The 21,128-nt window shown below is 38.0% G+C and overlaps 1 protein-coding gene across 4 annotated transcripts in view; it reads left to right on the plus strand.

The window, feature by feature from the left end:
* The window catches only part of HIVEP1 (HIVEP zinc finger 1), a 145,401-nt gene that overhangs the window by 58,290 nt on the left and 65,983 nt on the right, over positions 1-21,128 (plus strand). For all 4 annotated transcript variants that reach the window (XM_074398435.1, XM_074398436.1, XM_074398437.1 and 1 more), the window contains exon 3: positions 18,827-18,880. In XM_074398435.1, the coding sequence (XP_074254536.1) occupies positions 18,827-18,880 (54 nt within the window). The remainder of the gene's footprint in view (positions 1-18,826; positions 18,881-21,128) is intronic.

Here is a 21,128-nt window from a genome sequence, read left to right on the forward strand (position 1 = left end):
AGACCAGCGTGGCCAACATGGTGCAGCCTTGCCTCTACTAAAATACTATTTCAACTCCTTTATAATTATAGGGGACCACCATGGTACATTCAGTCTGTTGTTAACTGAAATGTCATTATGGAGTGCATGACTGGATACTAATAGGAAACTCTGTTACTTAAAAAATTTAGGATCTTCATACTCTAAAAAGTTACTACACAAATTTCTGCGATTTGAACTTAAATTGAAAGTAAAAGTCATACCAGTAGGAAAATACTCGCTAGTAACCTGACCAATTATAAAATTTGGCTCCACTCAGCCACCTGCATGATTTTAGATTACCATTTATTCCCATCTATCTGGTCAGTATCTTTGTCAGTTTCTTGCTAATTTTAAATTTTCTCACTCATAATAATTTTATTTACATGGTATGCATTTGAAATAGAATGAAAACAAAACACTCCCAATTTTCTCTAGTGACCAAACATGATAAAACACAAACCAGGATCTATTAAAGTAAATAAGAACTTGAGACTCTGAATTACAAATCAGAATCAGTAGGTCCTGACTTGATCGGTTTATAGTGTTCTGTTCTAGCATTCTTTTGAAGCATCTCTCTTGGAATAAACCCCCACCCCTTAGTCTCACGTTCCAAATTCATTGGTATATGCACACCTTGACTTCTCATCGCTAATAGACCGTTTCTGGTTCTTCATTCGTTCATGTAGGAGTTAACCTATTGATTCCAGACACTTCCTCGGTTATGTGTGTCAGTCGTCAATCGTGCCAGCCACTGGATGCACAGCGCTGAAAGCGAGTCACCTCCTTGACAGTAAGGGGCTGACATTGCCGTCCCTCTAGCCCCCCAGCCGGAGCCCTCTGTGCCTTGTGAGACTCTGCTCACTCTCCTGATACACTAACTCTCCACCACTCTCCTCTCACCTTACGTATTTACTTTCTGCCTCACACCAATGTTCCCCAAATACAGTCTGCCTTTTCCTATTTATACCCTTCTTCACGTGTTTTCCTCACAGAAGTCTTTCCTGTCAGCCCTCACACTTTGCCGATATCTAACAGGTTGAAAGAGAACAAATTATTAACTTTTTAAGAAGCACTTTCAACAGAAAAGGTGCTTTCAGTTTTTCAAAAGGTTTTCATAGCTGATGACATACTTGCTGTTTGTTGTGTGTGTTAGAAAATAGATTGGAAGCACACCATCTATTTTCTTTCAGTTGGCGTTATTAATAGTTAACCATTTCTGTCTAGTGTTCTAAGGCTTTTGAGAAGTAATGTGAAATAACATTACTAAGATTTGGGGTTGTATGAGTTCATTATTTATGGGATGGCCTTGGGCTTAGGGCATTTTTAGATGAGTTAATTTTTTGTAATCTATTTATACACATACTGTAAATACTTTAATTCGTTGTTGTTGTTTGCTTTGAACAATTATCTTTTAAAGAACTAAAGAAAAAGATACAGTCTTATATTTGCCTTCCATCTTTTTCTTCTTATAAATCGGGATTTGGCAGTCTTTTTTTTTTATAAAGGACAGAATAGGAAGTATCACGGATTTTGTGGGCCTCATGGTCTGCAGTCTTTGTCACATATTCTTCTTGTTCTTGTTTTGTTTGTTTTTGTTTTTTCAATTAAATAATGCATGGACACTACAGAAACAAGTGATGGGCTGGAGTCGCCTGTGGACCATGGTGCTCTGTCCCCTGCTGTGGTACTTATTGCCATCTGTTGTCATTTCTCATCAGCCTGAATCAGCCCCTTTTAGCATTGCTTATCATATTGGCAAGACATTTTCTCAACTTTTTTTCTGAAAATATCATCACTTTGCTTTACTTTCAGAGGGTAATTTGGCTATATATAGAATTCTCGTTAGACATTTTTAAATCCTGTTGCCTCGCTGCTTCCTTCTCCTCTTCCCCTCTCCAACTTCGTGCCCCTCCCTTTCCTCATCTCCATTGCTATTTTAATCTGCTGGTTTGCTATGACATGTCTGTGTGTAATATATCCTTTAGAGTCATCTTCCCTGGGTTCACTGAGCCTCCTGGATCTGGAGGCTGATGTTTTCCATCAAGTTTGGGGAAAATTCTTCTAGGCCGTTTTTCCAGATCTCCCTTCTGGGGCTTTCATTACATCTGTGTTAGATTACTTGATATGATTCTGCAGTTTGTTCATTTTCTCCAGGTTTCTCAACTCTTTGCTTTGCTTCGACAATTTCTGTTGACCTGTCTTCAAGTTCATGAGTCCTTTCCTAATAGCGGTGCCCTGTCTGCTGCTGTTCTCATGCGGTGAATTTTTATTTCAGCGGTTGTACTTTTCTGTTCTAGTATTTCCGTTCTTTTTAGAGTTTTTATATCTCTTCTGAAATTCTTCTACTCTTCATTCACCCTTTACTATACCCATCTTTTTTCTGTAAATTATTTCCCATGTAATATAATTATTTTACATTCTTTGTCTGCTGATTACAACATCTTTGTCTGGCGTAGGTCTTATTCTTTTTACTGCTTTCTCTGTATGTTGCATTTTTGTGATTTGCGTGCCTAGTAGTTTTTAATCTTATAGAGAACAATGTGGATATGTTTTAGAGGCTCTGTATTGTGATATTCATCTGAAGATTATCATGTGTTTTCTAAATTATCAGATTATTTTACGGACTGGGGGAGGTTTGCTTTGAGGCTTTTCAGGGTAGGTCTGTTGATTTGCCTCAAGTCAGAAGTTTCAGTGGAAAAAGATGTTTGCTTGGCTACTGTATGTTGGCAGGACTTGAGTTCCTAGCGCCTTGTCCCCCATATTGAGTCACTGCTGATACTTTGCCCAGTTCTTCCAGTCTTCCTTTGGGTAGGTTTCCTTTGGGTTCCTTATCTTCTACAAAAGCAGTTGAAAAGACAGCCAAGGATTTGAAGGTTTGTTCGTAGATTCTAGACACCCTCCCCTGAGTCTCCCTCTTTTCTGGGATTTCCTCTCACCCTACCTACCCTCTCCCAGTTTCCAGCTACCCCAGACTCCATCTCTGTGCTCTCCAGCTCAGTAATACTGCTTCCTGCCTCACTGTGCCTAGGGGACTGGGGATAGCCGTGGGGGAAAGACCATTTAAATGTGATCTCACCTCCTTTGCGGGTCAGCCTTTAGGAGTCAACACGTCTAGTTTCTGCCAGCTGTTGGTCACTTTCCAGCACATTAATTTAAAAAAAAATACGTATTTTGTCTGCATTTTTATTGTTATTAGAAGGAAGGTTATTCAACCATTACCAGAACCCTGAGTCCTGAATGAGTAGATACTAAATTCCTGGGAAACCTTTACCATCTAGATTTTCATCATATGGAAGGATTAAGACTCTCTGGGAAGCCTCCTGAGCTGGCAGGCGGAAGAATAAGATGGTGCTGGGATCCTTTTGGTTTGTGAATTTGGGCTCCCTTGGTTGGCTGTCAGTGTTTGTAGGTGAGTTGGTGAGAGGTCCCTGCACCAGACACTCTCCACGTGCAGGGAACAAAAGTAGATTGATTGGAGTAAGTGTGCACTAGGAGAGCTGTACTTCACTGTTCTTTATTCCTTTTGCATTTGTAGAAATTGCATTGTTTACTGTTATATATACTTATATGCTAATACATTTTATTTGCTTAAAATATTTTCACCTCCACTAGAGCCTAGGTTCTAGAGAGGGGGATACTGCCTCACTCAAAGCTTGGCACATGGTTGATTCTAAGGATGAAGTGAGTGTCCGATGCCAAGCACAATGCCTGATGCAATGATATCAGTGGCTCTTTCTTTCCTATCTACTCTTTTCCACTTTGTGAGAGTTGTTAAAATAATTGGATTGGTAAATTAAGAAAAGGAAAGATGATATGTTTCAATTACCTACTTTTTAAACTTATTTTTCCATATGGCAAAATAAGAATAGTGTGTACTAATAAGAGCTATATTGTTACATTATTTGGGGAGAAATTTGACAACTGAAAAAATAAAAATGAGCAGAAATGTTAGTGTTCAGTAGCACCATCAAAATGTACTTTTGAATCTTCATTCACAGTGCAAGAATAGTGATAGGATAGTGTATCAGAGGTTCTTGACCTGGGTTTAGGGGTCTCTGTAGATTGCTGTAGTCCTTAATTGTATGAAAGAGGCGGGAGGGGGAGAGAGAGAGAGAGAGAGAGTGTGTGTGTGTGTGTGTGTGTGTGTGTCTGTCTGTGTGTCTGTGTCTGTCTGTGTCTGTCTCTCTTCCTGGGAGAGACTCTACACTGGTTATAAGATTTTTTTTTTTTTAAGAGATCTTTTGAAGTTCTGTTCTTTAAAAAATTACCACTTTTTTAATAGAAAAAGTGGTGGATCAGTATTGGAGCAGGATTATGAAGATGTTTTAATTTATAAAGATAAAAACAATGTATCTATATTTTCTTCTGTCTTTTTATTTTTAAAAGTGTGTGCGTATACATACACAAACATGAAAACCTGGAAACTGGTGTGGTAATATATTAACAGTGGCAAATTGGGGTAGTTGAAATACTTGCTGCTTATATCATATATCGTTTAAATTTCAAAAACTAAAGTTAAATCTCACTAAGTTAACTAATTCAAACAGAAAAGACAGTAAACAAGTACAATGAAATGCGTGTCTTTCTCACCCAGTCCCTTTCCTGAGGGCCGTCTGCAGCAGTGACTTGTGTACCCTTGCCTGCACACGCATAGGCACGTCAGCACATGGCACGACTCACATGGCGTATACCATGTACATTGCTCTGTTCCTTGGGTTTTGCTTTTTAAGTTTGGTATCTTGAAGGCTTTCTAATCTTCAGATTCTTAAAGGGGAAGCCTTTGACCGCCTGCCCCCACCCCGTCAAAAGGAATGAAGAACATTGGATATCATCTTTCTAGAAATTGTTTTCTTTTCTTTTTGTTACTCTTTAAGCTTTGGTGTGTGCAAACCTGACTCCTAGTGGTAGTTCAGAAATTATTTCCTTTCCTTTGGGCTCAGATTATTTTCAGGGGCAGTGACCTTTTTGAATGCCCACTATGCACTGGCCTTTAGATGCTTCGCCTCACTCATCTTGCACTGTTACATGTCATTTCTTGTTTATTATTACTAACATGATAACATGTGAATAATACATTGGTAATCTTTCAATTTTTAAAAAATTTCAGATTGGGTTTGTTTTTTTAATTTGATTATGGAAGTTTTAAATTGGTTATGAAATAGAATAGTGTAATAAACCTCCATTTACCTGTCATTCAGCTTCAGTCATTCACAGCTGGTATCCAGTCTGATTGCATTTACTACTCTGCTACTTCCACCCTCCCATATTGCTTCAAAACTAACCTAGGGGATATCATTTTATTCATATGTCTTCATTATATAAACTCTGAAAGATAAGGGATATCTTTTTACATCATCACAATACCTTTTTGAAACACACAAAAATAAGGAAGAGTAATTTCCTTAATATGGTCAAATATCCTGTCAGTGTTTGAATTTCTAGTTGTCCCCAGTGTTGTAATTTTAAAAACATTTTGTTAGAATCAGGGCAAATAATTCCACATATTTTATAAGTTGATGTATCTTTTGTGTTCTTTTGATCTGTGGGTATCCTTTCTATTTCTCTTCTTGCTATTTTTGCGGGTTATTTGTCAAAGGAACTGAGTTGTTTGTCCTATAGAGTTTTCACCATTGGTCTTTTTTTCAAATGGTCAAATATATAAATATGTTTTATTAAAGAATTTTTACTGACTGCTTTTAAGTTTTTAGGTATTCTTTCAATAGCATCAGATTATATTTGAGTATACATTTGTTGCACAGTGTATCTGTGTTTATGGCTTTGACTTATATGGGTTATTAGTTAAGCATATGTTTGTTGATTTGAAGTATGGTATACTTTTTGAAATAAAAATTCACAAAAAATAATTCAAAATCAGATAAAATTACTTGGAAGACAACGTTGAGAGACAGATGCTGTTTTAGTCTGTTTGTGCTTGCTATAACAAAATACCTGAGACTGGGTAATTTATAAAGGAACAGAAATTTCCTTTTCACAGTTCTGGGGGCTGGAATTCCAAGATCAAGGTGGCAGCACCTGGTGAGGGTCCTCTTGCTGTGTCCTCACATGGAGGAAGGCAGAAGGTTAAGAGAAGGACAAACCCTGTGTCTTCACATAGCAGAAGAGCAGAAGAGAGTGAACTCACTCCCCCAAGCGTAAACCCATCATGAGGGTGGAGCCCCCATGACCTAAACACCTCCCAGTTGGCCCTGCCTCCCAGTGCTGTTGCATTGTGGGTTAAGTTTCCAACACATGCATTTTGGAGTGGACAAAAACGTTCAGACCACAGCAGATACCCATACCTATGCAGTAGGTCAGGCGTCCCCAAACTACGGCCCGAGGGCCACATGCGACCCCCCCCCCCAACCCGCTGCACTTCAGGAAGGGGCAGCTCTTTCATTGGTGGTCAGTGTGGTGGCCCTCCAGTGGTCTGAGGGACAGTGAACTGGCCTCCTGTGTAAAAAGTTTGGGGACACCTGCAGTAGGTAGTGCGTGAATGTGTCTGCCAAATTTGTGAATAGGACTGAAGGAAAGATAATTCTTGTTTCATTTTTAATTAGGATATAGTCAGCTGCTTAACGTTACATGAGAGAGGCCTTTTCAGAGTCTCTGTGATCTGGGCACAGATGACCTAGAGTAAGTTTTTTGTAGAGGTTGATCTTGCTGGAGGGATGATGTATATCAAATAGGAGGCTGAGGTCCTAAACTGCGACTATCATAGCCCCAGGAGGAGCCCAGAAGCTTCTCTTACGGACAGAGTTTTCTTCCTAAGTGAATTATCGGAAGCATTGTGAACCAGAGTCACACGAAGTGAGGTCCCAATTTTAACTGGATTAATTAACAAAAATTCAGTTTTAAATCTGGGGTTTGGCGCCCAGACCACATTTGCCCTTAGTAACAACGTGTCATATCAGATTAGGTTTTCCGCCTAGCCTACGAAAGGTATTTAATTTGCAATGTGCCTGACTTTATTGTCACTGGCAATACAGAGCTCATCTGTTAACGTAATCCCTGGTGGCAGTGCCATTGTGTCCAGAGGGACGCTTTGTTCAGGGTTACATTCAAGACACTAGGTACGTGTTCTCGTGACATGGGAGCCTGGTAGGTGCTTTGAAGTCCTTGGTGTCCTTGCCAGAAGTTATCTGCACGTGTCGCAGCTCCTAGCACATGATGGGAAAGTGAGAGCTTCCTGAAGGAAGGCGCTTCCTCAGGGAATGTGCCAGACTTACAAGGGGTGGGTGGGGCTGCATCTCCACCAGCTGAAGGTGCCTACACAGTGGTGATAAGTGCCGTGAATGGGGCTGGAAGGTCTTAAGTCTTAGCTGTTCGTTGGGTCTGTAGTAGAAGACTGAAGTCTCAGAGTATTATTTATCTAAAACTGACATTTCATTCTGTTGAGAGTTCTAGAAGAAAGGTAATGGCATTCTTCCCTTTCTCATCTTCTATGCCTCTTAGTCTCCCTCTTCTTCCTCAAAAGAAGGTTGGACGGTTATTTTCACTGTTTCTTTTCTACTACTCTCACATTTTAAATCTTCATCCTCTCCTTTTTCCCTTAGGGAACACGGATGTGTTTGTATCTGTAGTAATTTAAGATCACAGAATGTGGTGGGGTACCATTTGGATAAAGAGGCTATATCTTGCTTGCTGTTATATTTCCCCCACAGAGAATCACTGATTCTGGAAAGGATTACAAAAGAAGAGGACATTGTTTGGATAAGAAGATGATGAAGGGGTATGCATAGGGCAAGTTAATAGGATAGTTGTGAATAGTGACTATAGGTTTGATAACTGACAGGCAGGTCTGTTGATCTCAGTACTCCTAGAGAAGGGATGTGAAAGATGCTGAGCGAAGCACTGACTCAGCAATAATAGCTAAAAAACATAGTCACTAATGCACAGCTTAGCATTTAAGAATATCTGAGAGAATAGTCCTGGTGATATGTGTTTCTCTTTGGCTTGGCCTGCATGGTCAGGCCTGGTGCTACCCTGTCTGTCTCTGTTGCTCAAATCTTCTGCCCTAGTACCAGTAGTCCAAGCTTTTCTCAGACTGCATCTTGTTCCAGCAGAACCAGAAATCTGAAATATCAAAATAGGATTCACCCCAACCCGAAGTATGCTTCTCACGGTTCCTGGCCTGCGGTGAGCTAAGTGCATGGCTCAGGTCTGGAGAGGCACGGAAACTAAGCCAGAGTTCACTGCACTTAGTGGCTTAGTTTCTGTGTTTTTGCCCCAGGTTATAGCAACACCTTGTATCTGAGTCCTCTTAAAAAAAAATCTCCTTTTAAAATTGATTATAGGGAAAAATAGGTGTAGTTTTTTGCTGACAAGGGTTGGGGCAGTGGCCTGCCTGAAAAGCTGGACGGGCATGGTGGTGACTTTGCTTTTTCTACTCTTTGAGATCCACACCTCCTGGGTCTTTCCGAACCATCTGTAAATGTACATCCTTGGCCCCAAATTCAGGATGTGGGCGCATGTGCCCTGTGTGTGTGTGTGTGTGTGTGTGTGTGTGTGTGTGTGTGTGTATGTGTGCATATGCATGTGTGTTTGAATCTATAATGGATTAGTAGCCCCCAAGTTCAGTAGACCCTGGCACATAGCCTCTCAGGGTGAGAACGCTGTCTTCATGTTCTTCCTGTCCCACCATAGTTATGATGACTACCTCCTCCCATTCGCAACATCAGAAATCATCCAGTGGGAAGAGGAAAGCAATGTTGTCATATCCTAATAATTATATCCATCCCACAGTGGGCAACATATTTTGTTGTGATTATTTGAACACTATATTATTAGAAACATGTATTGGAAAGCTTGTCAATTTTCAACATCTTTATAACAGTAGTTTATATATTTAAATAGTTTTTATATTTCCAAGCATTAAATTTTCAGCTGGAATATTAAGTTCTGGTTTAGGGCTGACAGTAATAATGATTAGGTCTATTTTTGGTTTAATACTTATTAAGAATATAGGCTTTGGCTCTGGATTTTAGAGGTATAATTTAATTAGACATTCTTAGCCATGAAGTGTACATTGAACTCTTCCTTCCTTATCTTCCTCAGTATCCACTATCATCACCAGCAGCTTTGATAAGGCAGACAGATGCTGCTGCTGCCGCCCCTGGTACTTGATAAAACATTGCTTCAAAGAGCTGGCTGATAAGACTTTTCTCCCTTAACTACTTGCATTTTATACAATTTTGAATCGTGACCAGATAATATCTGTAATTTAGAGAACATCAATTCGCAAGGTGGGCTGCATGTTGGAATTACCTGAGAAACTTTTTAAAATGCTGATTTAATTGGTGTGGGTGCAGGCTGAGTATCAAGATTTTTAGGTGACTAATATTAAGTGACTCAAATATGCAGCAATTATTTAACAACCCTGTATGTCATAGAAATTAATACAACAGATTTGATTCTTGTCCCTGGAAATACAAATTGTGCCTAGTGAAGATGCAATTGATTATTGCCCTGTAGGTGTCGACTATTTTCACATAATTAAGCAAATTTATTTTGACATTCCTAATTTTATATATATATATATTTATATGTATATATATATATGTAATCTTTGAATTCTCCCTTGAATGAGTTGTAATGTCTTGCTGTTTCTCTCATTAATAAAGAAGTTAAATCTTCAAAAAAGTATGCAGCAAAAGTTGGGTTCTACTGTTTTAGGGGATGCATAAAGGGTCATCAGAGCCGGAGCTAAAAGGGTGACGCTAAGAAAATCATCCTTGGGCTAAGTGGATTTGACACCTATCTGAAGAAGCTGCTTTTGGACTTCTAGCTCGTCCTCTCTCACCTGGGCCGCTGTGGGCTCTGACGTAGCGTGAGGTTTTGGGAAGGAGACTTTGGGAGTTTGCTTTTATTTTTACTTCTTAGCAAATATGTGCTCACCCATAAAAGACCGTGCACTTCCTGGCATTCTTTACGGGTAAAAAGATATTTAGTATAAGGAGAAACTTCTTTCCCCCACTACGAAAAGTGCAGTTCACGAGCGGTGGTCTCACACAGTTCTCAGATCAAGGCTGCCAAATGAAACCGGGTGATTGATATATGTTGTATGTATAAATAATTAGCTATTTTAAGAAACAAAATAATATAAAATCCTTAGGCTCAGTGTAATATATTTGTTTTGTGTCTGTGTACATTTTGTTATTTTCATGGTCTGTTTTGATATCAAGATGGTTTTCTTAAAGAGGAAACACAACATTTGGTTGATCTATAATTTTGAAAGCATAATGGACCTCATACCTAATTTTCTCTTTGAACTTTTAAAAGGTTTTTTCAGTATCACAATGGAAGCATGCTTTCTGAAAAGGATAAGTGAACAATTTTACAAAGGGCAGGCCATAAAAGTATAGCAAGATGACACATTTTACATTTTAAATTTTATTATAGGATGTTTTGTTCCTAATCATCTTTGCTGTTCCACAGCTCATTATTACACTAGGGTAGACATTATTCATGTCCATTTAACTTTTATCTCTACTCTATTTTATCCATAACCACTCTGGATCTTCTAAAAACCCTTGAACCATTACCTAGAAATCAATTACAGCCTGCAGCTCCCTCTATCTCTGGGCACTCAGACTCCCAGCTCCCCCCTCCTGTTCAGCCATCTGCTCTTGGTACCAGTGTCACTCTTCACACTGCCTTTCTGTCCTCTATCCATCTCGCATATTTGGTCCATCAGATGAACTCCTCTCTAGCACCTTCATCTCACTGAACTTTTCCGTCTTTCCTCTTGGAAAAATCCAAATACGGCGTTCCTTCTCCACTTCTTCATCCAAGTTGCCAAACTTTGTAAGAGTAGATGAAACTGCTGTGCAGATTGGAAACACTAAAAATGCATGGATTTGCACATTCACAGATTTCCTAGTTGCTGTTGAGCAGGGCTTTTATTTGTCCTCACACTTGGTCGGCTCCTGTGTTCTCATCAGTGACTTTGCCGTGTTTTCATCAGTCTCTGTGGCCTCTTACACACTCACTAAACCCCTTTTTCTTTGTAGGCAACAGTGTCTCTTAACCTCAGTATAGGGAGGCAGTTGGCTATGTATTGCCTTAAATTCATCCTTTCCGCTAGCAGATGTTTCATTCACCCGACATGCCTTCTGCCCTCTTCTCCTTCCCTGTGGCCTCAGAGAACAGCCTTGGGTCTTCCCGTTTTAAAGCAATGCTCCTCCTGGACTCCTGATGCTCTGCTGTGCTTTCTCCAAAACCTTGCCCCCGACACCTCTTATTCTCTCCTGTATTTTCACTCTTCTTTTATTGGCTCCTCCCACTGGGCCTATAAACTTCTTGGAAGAACAAAACAAATCAAGCTCCTTTCCTTCTCCCCTCCGGCCTGTCCCATCACTTCCTCAGCCCACTTCCTCCGGGCTTTCCCATTCCCTACATGCTTCGGGAAACACCAGCCGTAGCCTCTGAATCGCTCCATTCACGGAAAGCTTTTTCAGTCCTTACCGTTTGCATCCTCTGCTGATTCGACACTGAAATGCTGCTGTCTTCACTTCTGTGGCCAAAATACTTCGTTCTCCTAATTTTTTTCCAACCACTCCTTTTTTGCCTCTTTTTTGGGTTTCTTTTCCTCTGCTTGATCATATAAAGTTGGAATTACCTCCCATTCTGCCTTAATTGAAGAATAATTAAACCAACAGAACCCTTTGTCAAAGCTTTTAAAATGTATACAGTCTGGGGTGTCATTCCTGGAGTAGCTGATTCAGTATGTCCTCCTAGAAACCTACAGGATCATGGCTCTGTAATATTCTGTCGTATACAGGTACCATAATTTAACCATTTCTTAAATATTCATTCATTCAACAAATATTCTTTGAGCACCTTCTATATCCCAGGTACTACTGATTGTTCAGTTTTTGTCTGTCATGAAAAGCACTCTGATAAGTAGCATTTGTTTCACTTCTTTCATAGTCTCAGTGTAGACTGAATAACTCTACTAAAAGATACAATTTTCTAAGATCTTGATACCCGTGGTCAAATTTTTTCCATAGAAAGCTCTATTTTTGCTTCTACCAACTCTAGGCTATGGTTTAAACTACTAGTTATGTAAGAAAGTGGCTCCCGAACTCTGTACCACTAGAATCTGCTCTCTCTAGATTCATGTATTTAAATTGCTTTGAGTGCTCAATAAACTTGCCTCATTGCCTTTCCAAACCCTAATGCCCCCCTACCTGAATGCCCTTTACTCTGTGGATATAGTCACACCATTACTGCATGGCTAGGAATTGCTTGTTTACTTCTCTAAGTTCCTGCATGCAAGGTTGTTCATCTTCGAGTATCTTTAGTGCTGGCACGCAAGAGCTAATGAATATATTCTGGGCCTAATGAACTCTGTGGATGAATGGTTCCATGTTTTAGGAGTTATTCTGTAGTTTTCTGATCTGGAAGTTTGCAATTTAGAACTTATAGCTAGCATTTTCTTAAAAAGATAATTGAGCACATTGTTAGGTTTTATTGAATTTAAATAGTTTATGTTATATATTTATTTTAGGTACTTTAGTAATTGGAGAAAATATAAATGGTAAAATGAAAACTGTCTGTTAATGCACTGCCCCCAGTTATCCAGTTGGGCCTTCCTCATACACATATGAGTGTATATGCTTGTCGTGTGTGTGTGTGTGTGTGTCTGTACATTTCTGCACATTCATCTTCAGGGCACAAAATGTTTAAAATCAGGTCTTTTTTTTACATAATATGTTTAGCATTTTCCATCAGTAAGTATTTTTAAAAATACATTTAATGGCTAAACAATATTCTCTTGTATAGAAATATTTAAGCATTTGTTTAACCAGCTCCATATTGTTTTGTATATAGAATTCCTGCCAAGTTATTATGAATAAAAATGCTGCAGTAATACCGCAATAGCAGTTCATTTATTGGACAATTATGGGTCAAGGGTCTAGTGACCCTGGCAACTATGCACTCTGTTGAGTAAGATACAGTTTAATGTGGAAAGCAAGCAAGCAGACTCCAGAATATGCTGTGAGGACCATTACTGCTCTAGGGGTGAGAAAAGAGCATCAGGGGCCCAGAGGAGTTTGCGGGACGTGTCAGGGAAGGCTCCCTACCGGAGCTGTGGGGGAACAGGCAGCGTGGTTGGTTAGTATGATGAAGAATATCCTTTTCTATTTAATATTAAGGGTTTTTTGAAACATTAAAGATAATGTGATTTAATCAAGTTCATCTGGGACATTATTTAACTTATCTTTACTCCCCTTCCTTGTCCTGTTGCTGTGATAAATTATGGTATGTGGCTTCTGAATATTGAAGTAGCTTCGCTTCTTATTTTCTGTGAATGTGCTTCTCGATACAGATTGTTAATGCTGTGTTCATGTTCACGTGTGGTGCTGGTTTTTCTGCCCCTCTGGCTGGGTCTGGTATCTGAGGCGTGGCAGTTGTATAAAATGATGTAGAACGCCTTCTGTGTTATCCTGGGCTCTGGAGCAGTTCAGGACATGCACTATTCTCTAAAATTTGAAGGAAGTTGATAATAAAATTCTCTCGGTCTGGAACCTTTTTAAAAAGCTAATTAATGTGTAATGATGTGGCAGCTTTCTCAGCTTTATCAGTGCTGGTTCTTCTGATCAAGCTTTCCTCATTCTGGATCAGTTTGGGTAATTGTATGTTTTTCTAGGATTTTAGCACAGAGATGAGTCTTTGCTTTCTTTTTCATTTACTGTAGGCAATGTTTTTGTTTGAAATACTGCTAGTCTAGACTGTCATTTTCAGCATTATAACAGTGTGTCATCTTCCTCAAAGAAAGGTAAGTTCAGAGGTATTCAAGATGTGAAACATGTAGGTTAAAGTGGGTTGTTTGTAAAGGTGGTTTTACTTAGTAAGTAAACTAAGGACTTGTGAAGACTAGGAATAATCTTCACTTAGAAGAGCATGTATAAATGATTGTGTGTGCTGGATACAATTTTAATTTTATGCCATTGTCATTTAGTGCTGTTGAAATACCAGTTACAGTTCACAGTAAGAGTAAGGCGCTTGTATTGGCGTATAATGAGAGGAAGTAGGAATCATGCTTTATTCAGTAGTAAAAATAGTACAGTTACATATGGTGATCTTTTTTCAATCAGATGGTACATCTTTCAGTAAACAGAGGTGCCTTTTGCAGTTCATTAGGATCTACTTCATAAAATGTTACCAGTGTGGGTTTATAAGGCTGAGTATGTACAGGTGCTAGCGCAGAAGCTATGTGGTGCTGCCCAGCGGAACAGCGAGGCAGAAGGATGAGCTAACAGAAGTGAGATGGATTCAGATCTCTTCTAGATTTAAGGGAGTAATAGTTGACTCGAGTGCTTTTAGTGTACTGATACAGCTTCCCAAATGTTGAAATCATTTATAATGTTAAAGATGCTAACGTGCTGGATTCTTAAGCGAAACCACCCAGTGCCAGTTTTCAGTTTGTGTGTTCGTGCTTTTTTCTCTTTCTCTTTTCAGAATGCAGGTTCTGTGTCATTTGGCAAGTTACTGTCCTGTCAGTGTTTCTGTGATCGGTAAACCACTCAGCTCCACCTAATTGCCATTATCACTGATGATCACGAGCTATGCAGCTATAGAGACACAGTTCTGTGGGTTCTATGCACAATGTTTATTGGTGGTACAGAGGACAGAATGATGGGCTTTGGACAAGGGCGTTGGGGAAGTTTGCCCAGAGAAGCCCCATCTTGAAAGGATGCCGTGCAGAGAAGAGATGGTGTGGGAGGCGCCTTCAGAGAAGAGGACAGAGTGCTGTTAAGTACCAGGCTCTGGTTGAGCCTGGACTTGACTGTGGCTGATCTTGAAGAGAGAATGGAAGAGGCAAAGAGGTAACTAGATCACATCTCTCACCATCAAGTCTTGATTTGGGGGAGGGGGAGAAAGGAAAAAAAATTATATCTTAGATTCTGAGACATCCCCCCAGCATGCCCTCCCCACAATCACTGGGATCTGGATTAACAATTTCACAAAGAACTACGCTAAAGAACCTTTTAACCACACAGGGGAGTTTGAGCCTTATTTACCATCAAGTTGATAGTAAAATGATTGTGAGGATACGGTAAAATAGAAACCCCTCTGGGAGAGCCTGATACCTTTGTCCCTGTAACTCTTCACATTATATCTGACACAGAGCAGGCATTCAGTACAGTAAAAACACAGCATTCATTGAACCAAATCCTAACGGCTTAGTGGGCTGGTCCCCTAACCTGTGTTGCATGAGATCCCAAGGCTCTTGGGGAGTGAGATTCAGGCCTCGAGTTGGTGAGAGAGACTCCTCCACATACTTTAGCATAGACTGAAGAATGGCCAGAGAGCAAGGGCTTACTGTAAATCGTTATTTTAAGATTATTTAATTTTTATAAATGATTTGTTTTTAATGATTTACTCTTCTTCCAGAAGCCCTATAAGAAAGAATATTATTTCTTAAGGGCTCTAGGACTTTTTTCTTTAGTTCAGTGATTTCGATTGTGTTAAACTAATACAGAGACTTCTTTTGTGATTATTTGTGAATGATGAAAATGAGATATTTTTACATCATTTTCTTACACAAACAAAATTTTAAATTTATTTAAGATATCATACAAGATAGTTCTTAGCCTTTGTCATTAACAGTTTCTGTGTTTTAAAGGAGAAGAAAGAAAAACTGTAAAAATGTATACGTTTATAATAGTTACAAAACAAAAATGTAATCTATGCTATTAGTTACTTCTCTTCTAGCCTATTGCTCTTTTAGCCACTGGCCTCTCTGGATCTTAAAGACTGGGGATCCATTCATGTGTTTGCTGGGATTTTTTTTCCAAGCGACAACTCCTTCAAGTATATTTAATGTGAAAATGGAATAAATTAAGATTACGTGTTAATTTAGTTATGGTAAGAACTCATTATAGTACGAATGCATATTACTGGCTTCAGATTTACTGATATGGTATGAGTAGTCTTTTTGTTTGTGTATCTACTTTTATTTTTAGGTACCAGCAACAGAGAAACTATGATTTATTTCTGAGTATGTAGTTCTTTGTGCAATTGTTAACCCATATCTCAGTGATGGTGGGGAGGGCATGTTATGGGATGTCTCAGAATCTAAGATACCTTTTTTCTCCCCTTTGCTTCCCCTTCCCCAAATTGACACTTAACACGAGAGATGTGATTGCTGGGAAGTGTTATCCTTGGTAAAGGTTTGGCGAAAAGGATGTGTTCAAAATTGCCTCTTATATTGGTGAACTTCTAGGTGTAGAAGATTTACAGTCCAGCGGAGAGTTCCAAAATTAATGTAGTTGTGATAGGGGCAGAATTTTTCCTTTTTAAAAGGAAAGAATAGAAAGTAGAGTGTGGAGAGATTTGTTTCTGAATTACATGTATGCATAATATATATGTATGTGTGTTATGGGTTGAAATGTAAAAATATATTTTTTCTGTGTCATGGTGAAAAAAATGTAAATAATGCTTTCAATATCAGTAAATTGTCTTGTATGAATTAATTAAGAGCATATAATAAATGACTACTTTCTCTGTAATTTTGGAGAGTGTCTTTAAAACACATCGTATTTACCAGGAGAATTATGAAAACAGGCTAAATATAAACAGGAATTTTAATAAAACTTGCCCAAAGCAAAAGCTTTTATAATGGCTGTTAGAAGCAAATTGGAGATTGTTTACCTATTGACCTGGAGCTATAGGTAGAAGTATTTCAGGAGGTGCTTATTATAGTTAAGGTAGTAGATGTCCTAAATCAATTGTCTAAATTTATATACAGTGATTGTCAAGATAAAAAGGTAACTTGACTGAAAATTCTAAAAATGGAGACTAGTATTTTGTAAGCAAATATGATCAGGTTATTTTTGTTAAGAGTTTTGTTATGTTGAAGTACAAACAGAAAGTGGCCAGACTTCAGTTAACTAAATAGCAGCTATTCTGTTAAGTGTTCGTTAATCATGAGTTTTCTTTGCTTTAAGCCACAGTTGACTCTGTTAAGAAAAAGTGGTTTTTATTATATAATGCAAAATTATGTGCACATAAGCTATTAAGCACAGTTGTTACTACTGTGAATATATAATACATATATATTATTTATGATTCTTAAGTTTGGGTGAACTACTGGCAATAGAAATAACAGTGCTTTGGTAATAAAACTTATTTTAGATGTTTTTCAAGTACTATATATTATGTGATTTGTTTATTTATGGTTCAAATATCTACAAGTAATTCATGTATTTCATTTTGTAAAAGGGGGCCTTAGCCTTTGATGGCTTATGCTGTGTTAATATAGATTTCATGCAAGCATTCTGTATTTTTCTCTTTGAAGCAAAACTACCACTGAACACAAGATCCAGTTTCTGCATTTAATGTGTGCTTTTTCCAGGACTGTTTTCAGCTTCACTCATCGTTTCATGAGAAATCAGTAAAGTTTGTAAATCAGAAAAATTGTCTTATTCTAAAGATTGCCTGTAGTACTCTCAAATTATATTCTAGATCTGGTAATTTGCAGGAAGCAAATAGGACATTGCTGTGGGCAATTAATTTTTCAGGATGAGAATTTAGTTATTTTTGACTGTTACTGAGATGTAATGCCTCATATTTCAAACTAGCTGGCTTGCTTTGTTCTGCGGCTTGCATGTTGCCTTGGCAGGTTGGATCAATATGCAGTCGAAGGACGTTTGATCTGTAAATAGAAGGTTCTCTGAATTTTTTGCCTTTTCTGGCAAGGTAGGGAGAGAGGTAGGTAGATCATAGTTTGAAGGGCCCATGGTGTGTGGTGTCTGACTCTTATTTATTTGGGGTAGGATACCATGTTGGAGGTTATATCTTCCACGGCCGGTGAGCAGTGGTAGGGTCAGCACTGGAGACAATTTCTGAGGCTGATGCACTTATTTGTGCTTTCATATTTTGGATATCTAAAATGTTATATAATTACCAATATTGTCTTCAATTCAGTACAAAATAGTACCCTGGGAATTTGTTCTTTTCACCATTTTAATAAGTACCTAGACCAGTGTGTTAAATTTGGAATTGATGACTGCCCATGTCATGAAGTATGTATATCCTTATAAAATTTAAATTAATTGCTATTGAAGTAGAACGTGTATATATTTACAAAATCCAGGTGTCCCCAGAGCCCCAGATCGAGGAAGAGCAGGACCGAGGCACTGCTCCCAGCTCTGTTAGTTATTGCTCCTGGGTTACATCTGTTTGGCAAAACTGTGTACACGTGTAACAGTTCTGCAGTCAGTTGTATATAGTATCTCTTTAATCTCTTTAATCCCTGCCCTCCCTCGTACTTCATAGATGCTGCCAGCCCTGTGCCGCCAGCAAGGGATAGACACTTTCTGCCATGCCACATTTCAGCTCATCCTTGCCTCTGTTTTTCCATCCTTTTCTGTCTTCTGTCTTAGGTCTTAGTTCTGCTTAGTCTGGTTGTTTCTAAACTAGTAGGCATTTGTTATATCTCTAAATCCCTATTAGGTACAGCTCTAAATCCCTATTAGGTACTCTGTATGTAAAGATAGTATTATTTTTAGATACTTGTATTAGATTACTAAACTTTTAAAGCTGTAGTTTGGTATTTAAAGTACACTCATTATTTGCATTATGGAAATATTTATTAATTGGAAGTAGTCCTTGTGACTAAGAAATGATTAAAATTATCAATTTAAAAGGAAATACATCCTTTACCAGTTTATACACGTGTTTCATGATTTATTCAACACATATTTATTACTATGTATCTGACACTGTTTAAGAGTAGCATGTTTGCTTTACTGTATTCTTGTCTAAGGTAATTTATAATTTTTTCTGTTTTTCTTAGACAAAATTGAAGAAGCACAAAAAGAACTTAATGGGGCAGAAGTTTCAAAAAAAGGTAAAGTCAGCTTGAATATAAACTATTCTTGCAGTGATGCCTGTACATATACTTCATAAATGCAGCCTTATTAAATAAATCAATATAGACATCACAAAATTAGAAATCCCTTTGAACTTATTGATACTTAAAATTTTATGGACTTTGCTTTAGGAAACATTTTAGTTACATAACATATTCTGTAACTGTTTCCCACATATTAATGTATGACTGGTAGAAGTATGAAAGGTTATTGTAGCTCTTTGGAAAGTCCTGTTTGAGACTGTCCTATAGCAGTGAAAGTACCAATACAAGAGACACGGTTGGCTATGTCCATGCATGTGTCTTCATGTGTGTGTTCATGTGATGCAGTTTTTTTTCTTTTTTTGTGGTGCCAAAAACCTAAGACAACTATAACAGCCTGAATACTAGTCAGTGGAAGAATGGTTGAATAATTTTTAATATACTCATATTTTGGGATATGCAGCTTTGAAAAAATCTTAATTACTTTAGTTGATGGTGATGACTTATCAAATAAGAAAAACATTGCAGTGTACGTGCAAAACATCCTATTTTTTTGAGAAAACTAACAGAGTCAAGTGTATATGCAAGTAGATGTGTGTATGTGTATGCGTACACACACAGAGGCTTCTATGAGATTGGACAATATTGGAAAGGATTTATGCATAGATATGTGTATAGTAGTGGGAAGAGGAGCAAGGGAAGATGGCCCACTCATTTATATGCCTTTGTATTATTTTACTAGCTACAATGGGTATAAGTTTGTATTAAAATTAGAACTTGAAAGGAAAACTTGGTTTTTACTATAGAAAACAATTGACTATCTTTCCAAATAATATTTAAAAAATAGATGCAATGCAGAAGACCACGTAGGGATGATCAGGTAGTGAGATGAATAGTGTTTACACTATCGATTAATAAACAAAATTATGTGCTTTTAATATTGTGAGAAGATAAAGTTCTCTTTATGACATTTATAGTCCATGATTTATTATTTATTTTGTCTTGTTTTATCTACAAATTACAGTAGACTGTTTTGACAGAGTAATTTTGCTAATTAGGATTCCAATGGAAAGCCTTTTTACAAAAAAATAGCTTCTAAATCTAGTTAGACTGCTGAGTAGGTATCTGTAGGGTAAATAATTTCTTGCCATCCCAGTTCTCAATCCCTTGGCCCAGCCTGTGAAGCCTCCAAGGTAGTTTGGGGTTGGTCTTAACATTTATGGGGTGCTTTGTAGCACCCCTCACGTCTTCCTTCTCTTCACCCCACACTCCTTCCATGGGAGCTTTGGAAGGGCCATGTATATCTGACCCTCTAATGACATTCTTTCAGAAAAGCAAGGATAGGAAGAGTAGAGATGTCTCCATGCATGGTCATGGTGTCCCTTTAAAGCCTTGACTGAAGGTTTCTTCCTAAATGCCTAAGGCATTTATGACACTTGGGTTATAAGAGGCCATAATTTTAAAGTTTTCTTTGTCTAGAGCCAGCCTTTTTTTTTTTTTTTTTTTTTTTTTTTAACATCTAGTCATGGTTTAGAGCTGTTTCAAGTAGCAAAGTAAATATAAGCTTGTCTTTTTTTTTCCTTGTTACTTCTTTGGCAAAGAGTTTTCAGAACAGTGGACTAAATGCCTGATAGTAAGGAGGAAATGGAACAAAGGTTCTAGAAAGAGAAATTGGATAATGAGGTTCAGAATAATGGATTGGGCTACAGTTGGCAGGCTGCATTTATTTAAGAGCTAGGATGAGTACCAAGTGAGCGTTGTTCTATGCAGTTCACTGCATAGAATTACTACCTGGCTTTCATTTTTATATAGAAATTCTGGGCAAATTAAAAATAAAATAGTTTTCTCTTTCAAATGTAAGTAATGAATAATATCAGTTTCTCTTTAACCACATGAAAAAGAAGTCTTTGAGTAACAGAGGTATTGAGAATTTTCAAACCTTTTGTTGTTACCTATTTTATTTTAAAGGAAATTCATTTCTTCCATCAAAGAATATACTTTAAAAATACAGTCATTCATTTTAGATTATGGTAAGTCATCTATGATAGATCTCTTACATTGTTTTTCTGATGTACTTGGGGTTTTCTCACCCTCTAAGTTTAACCACGTTGGCTTAAAAAAATTTTTTTTTAAACGCTGCTTATAGTTCTAAGGCTTTGCCTCCATTGTAGGTTATGTGGTCTTTAACTTATATGAGGCTCTTTTTCCCTTTCCCTCTTTGTTGTAATTATTAGGACAAGTAGCT

The sequence above is a fragment of the Saimiri boliviensis genome, chromosome 4 (assembly GCF_048565385.1).
Source record: "Saimiri boliviensis isolate mSaiBol1 chromosome 4, mSaiBol1.pri, whole genome shotgun sequence".
Lineage (NCBI taxonomy): Eukaryota > Metazoa > Chordata > Mammalia > Primates > Cebidae > Saimiri > Saimiri boliviensis.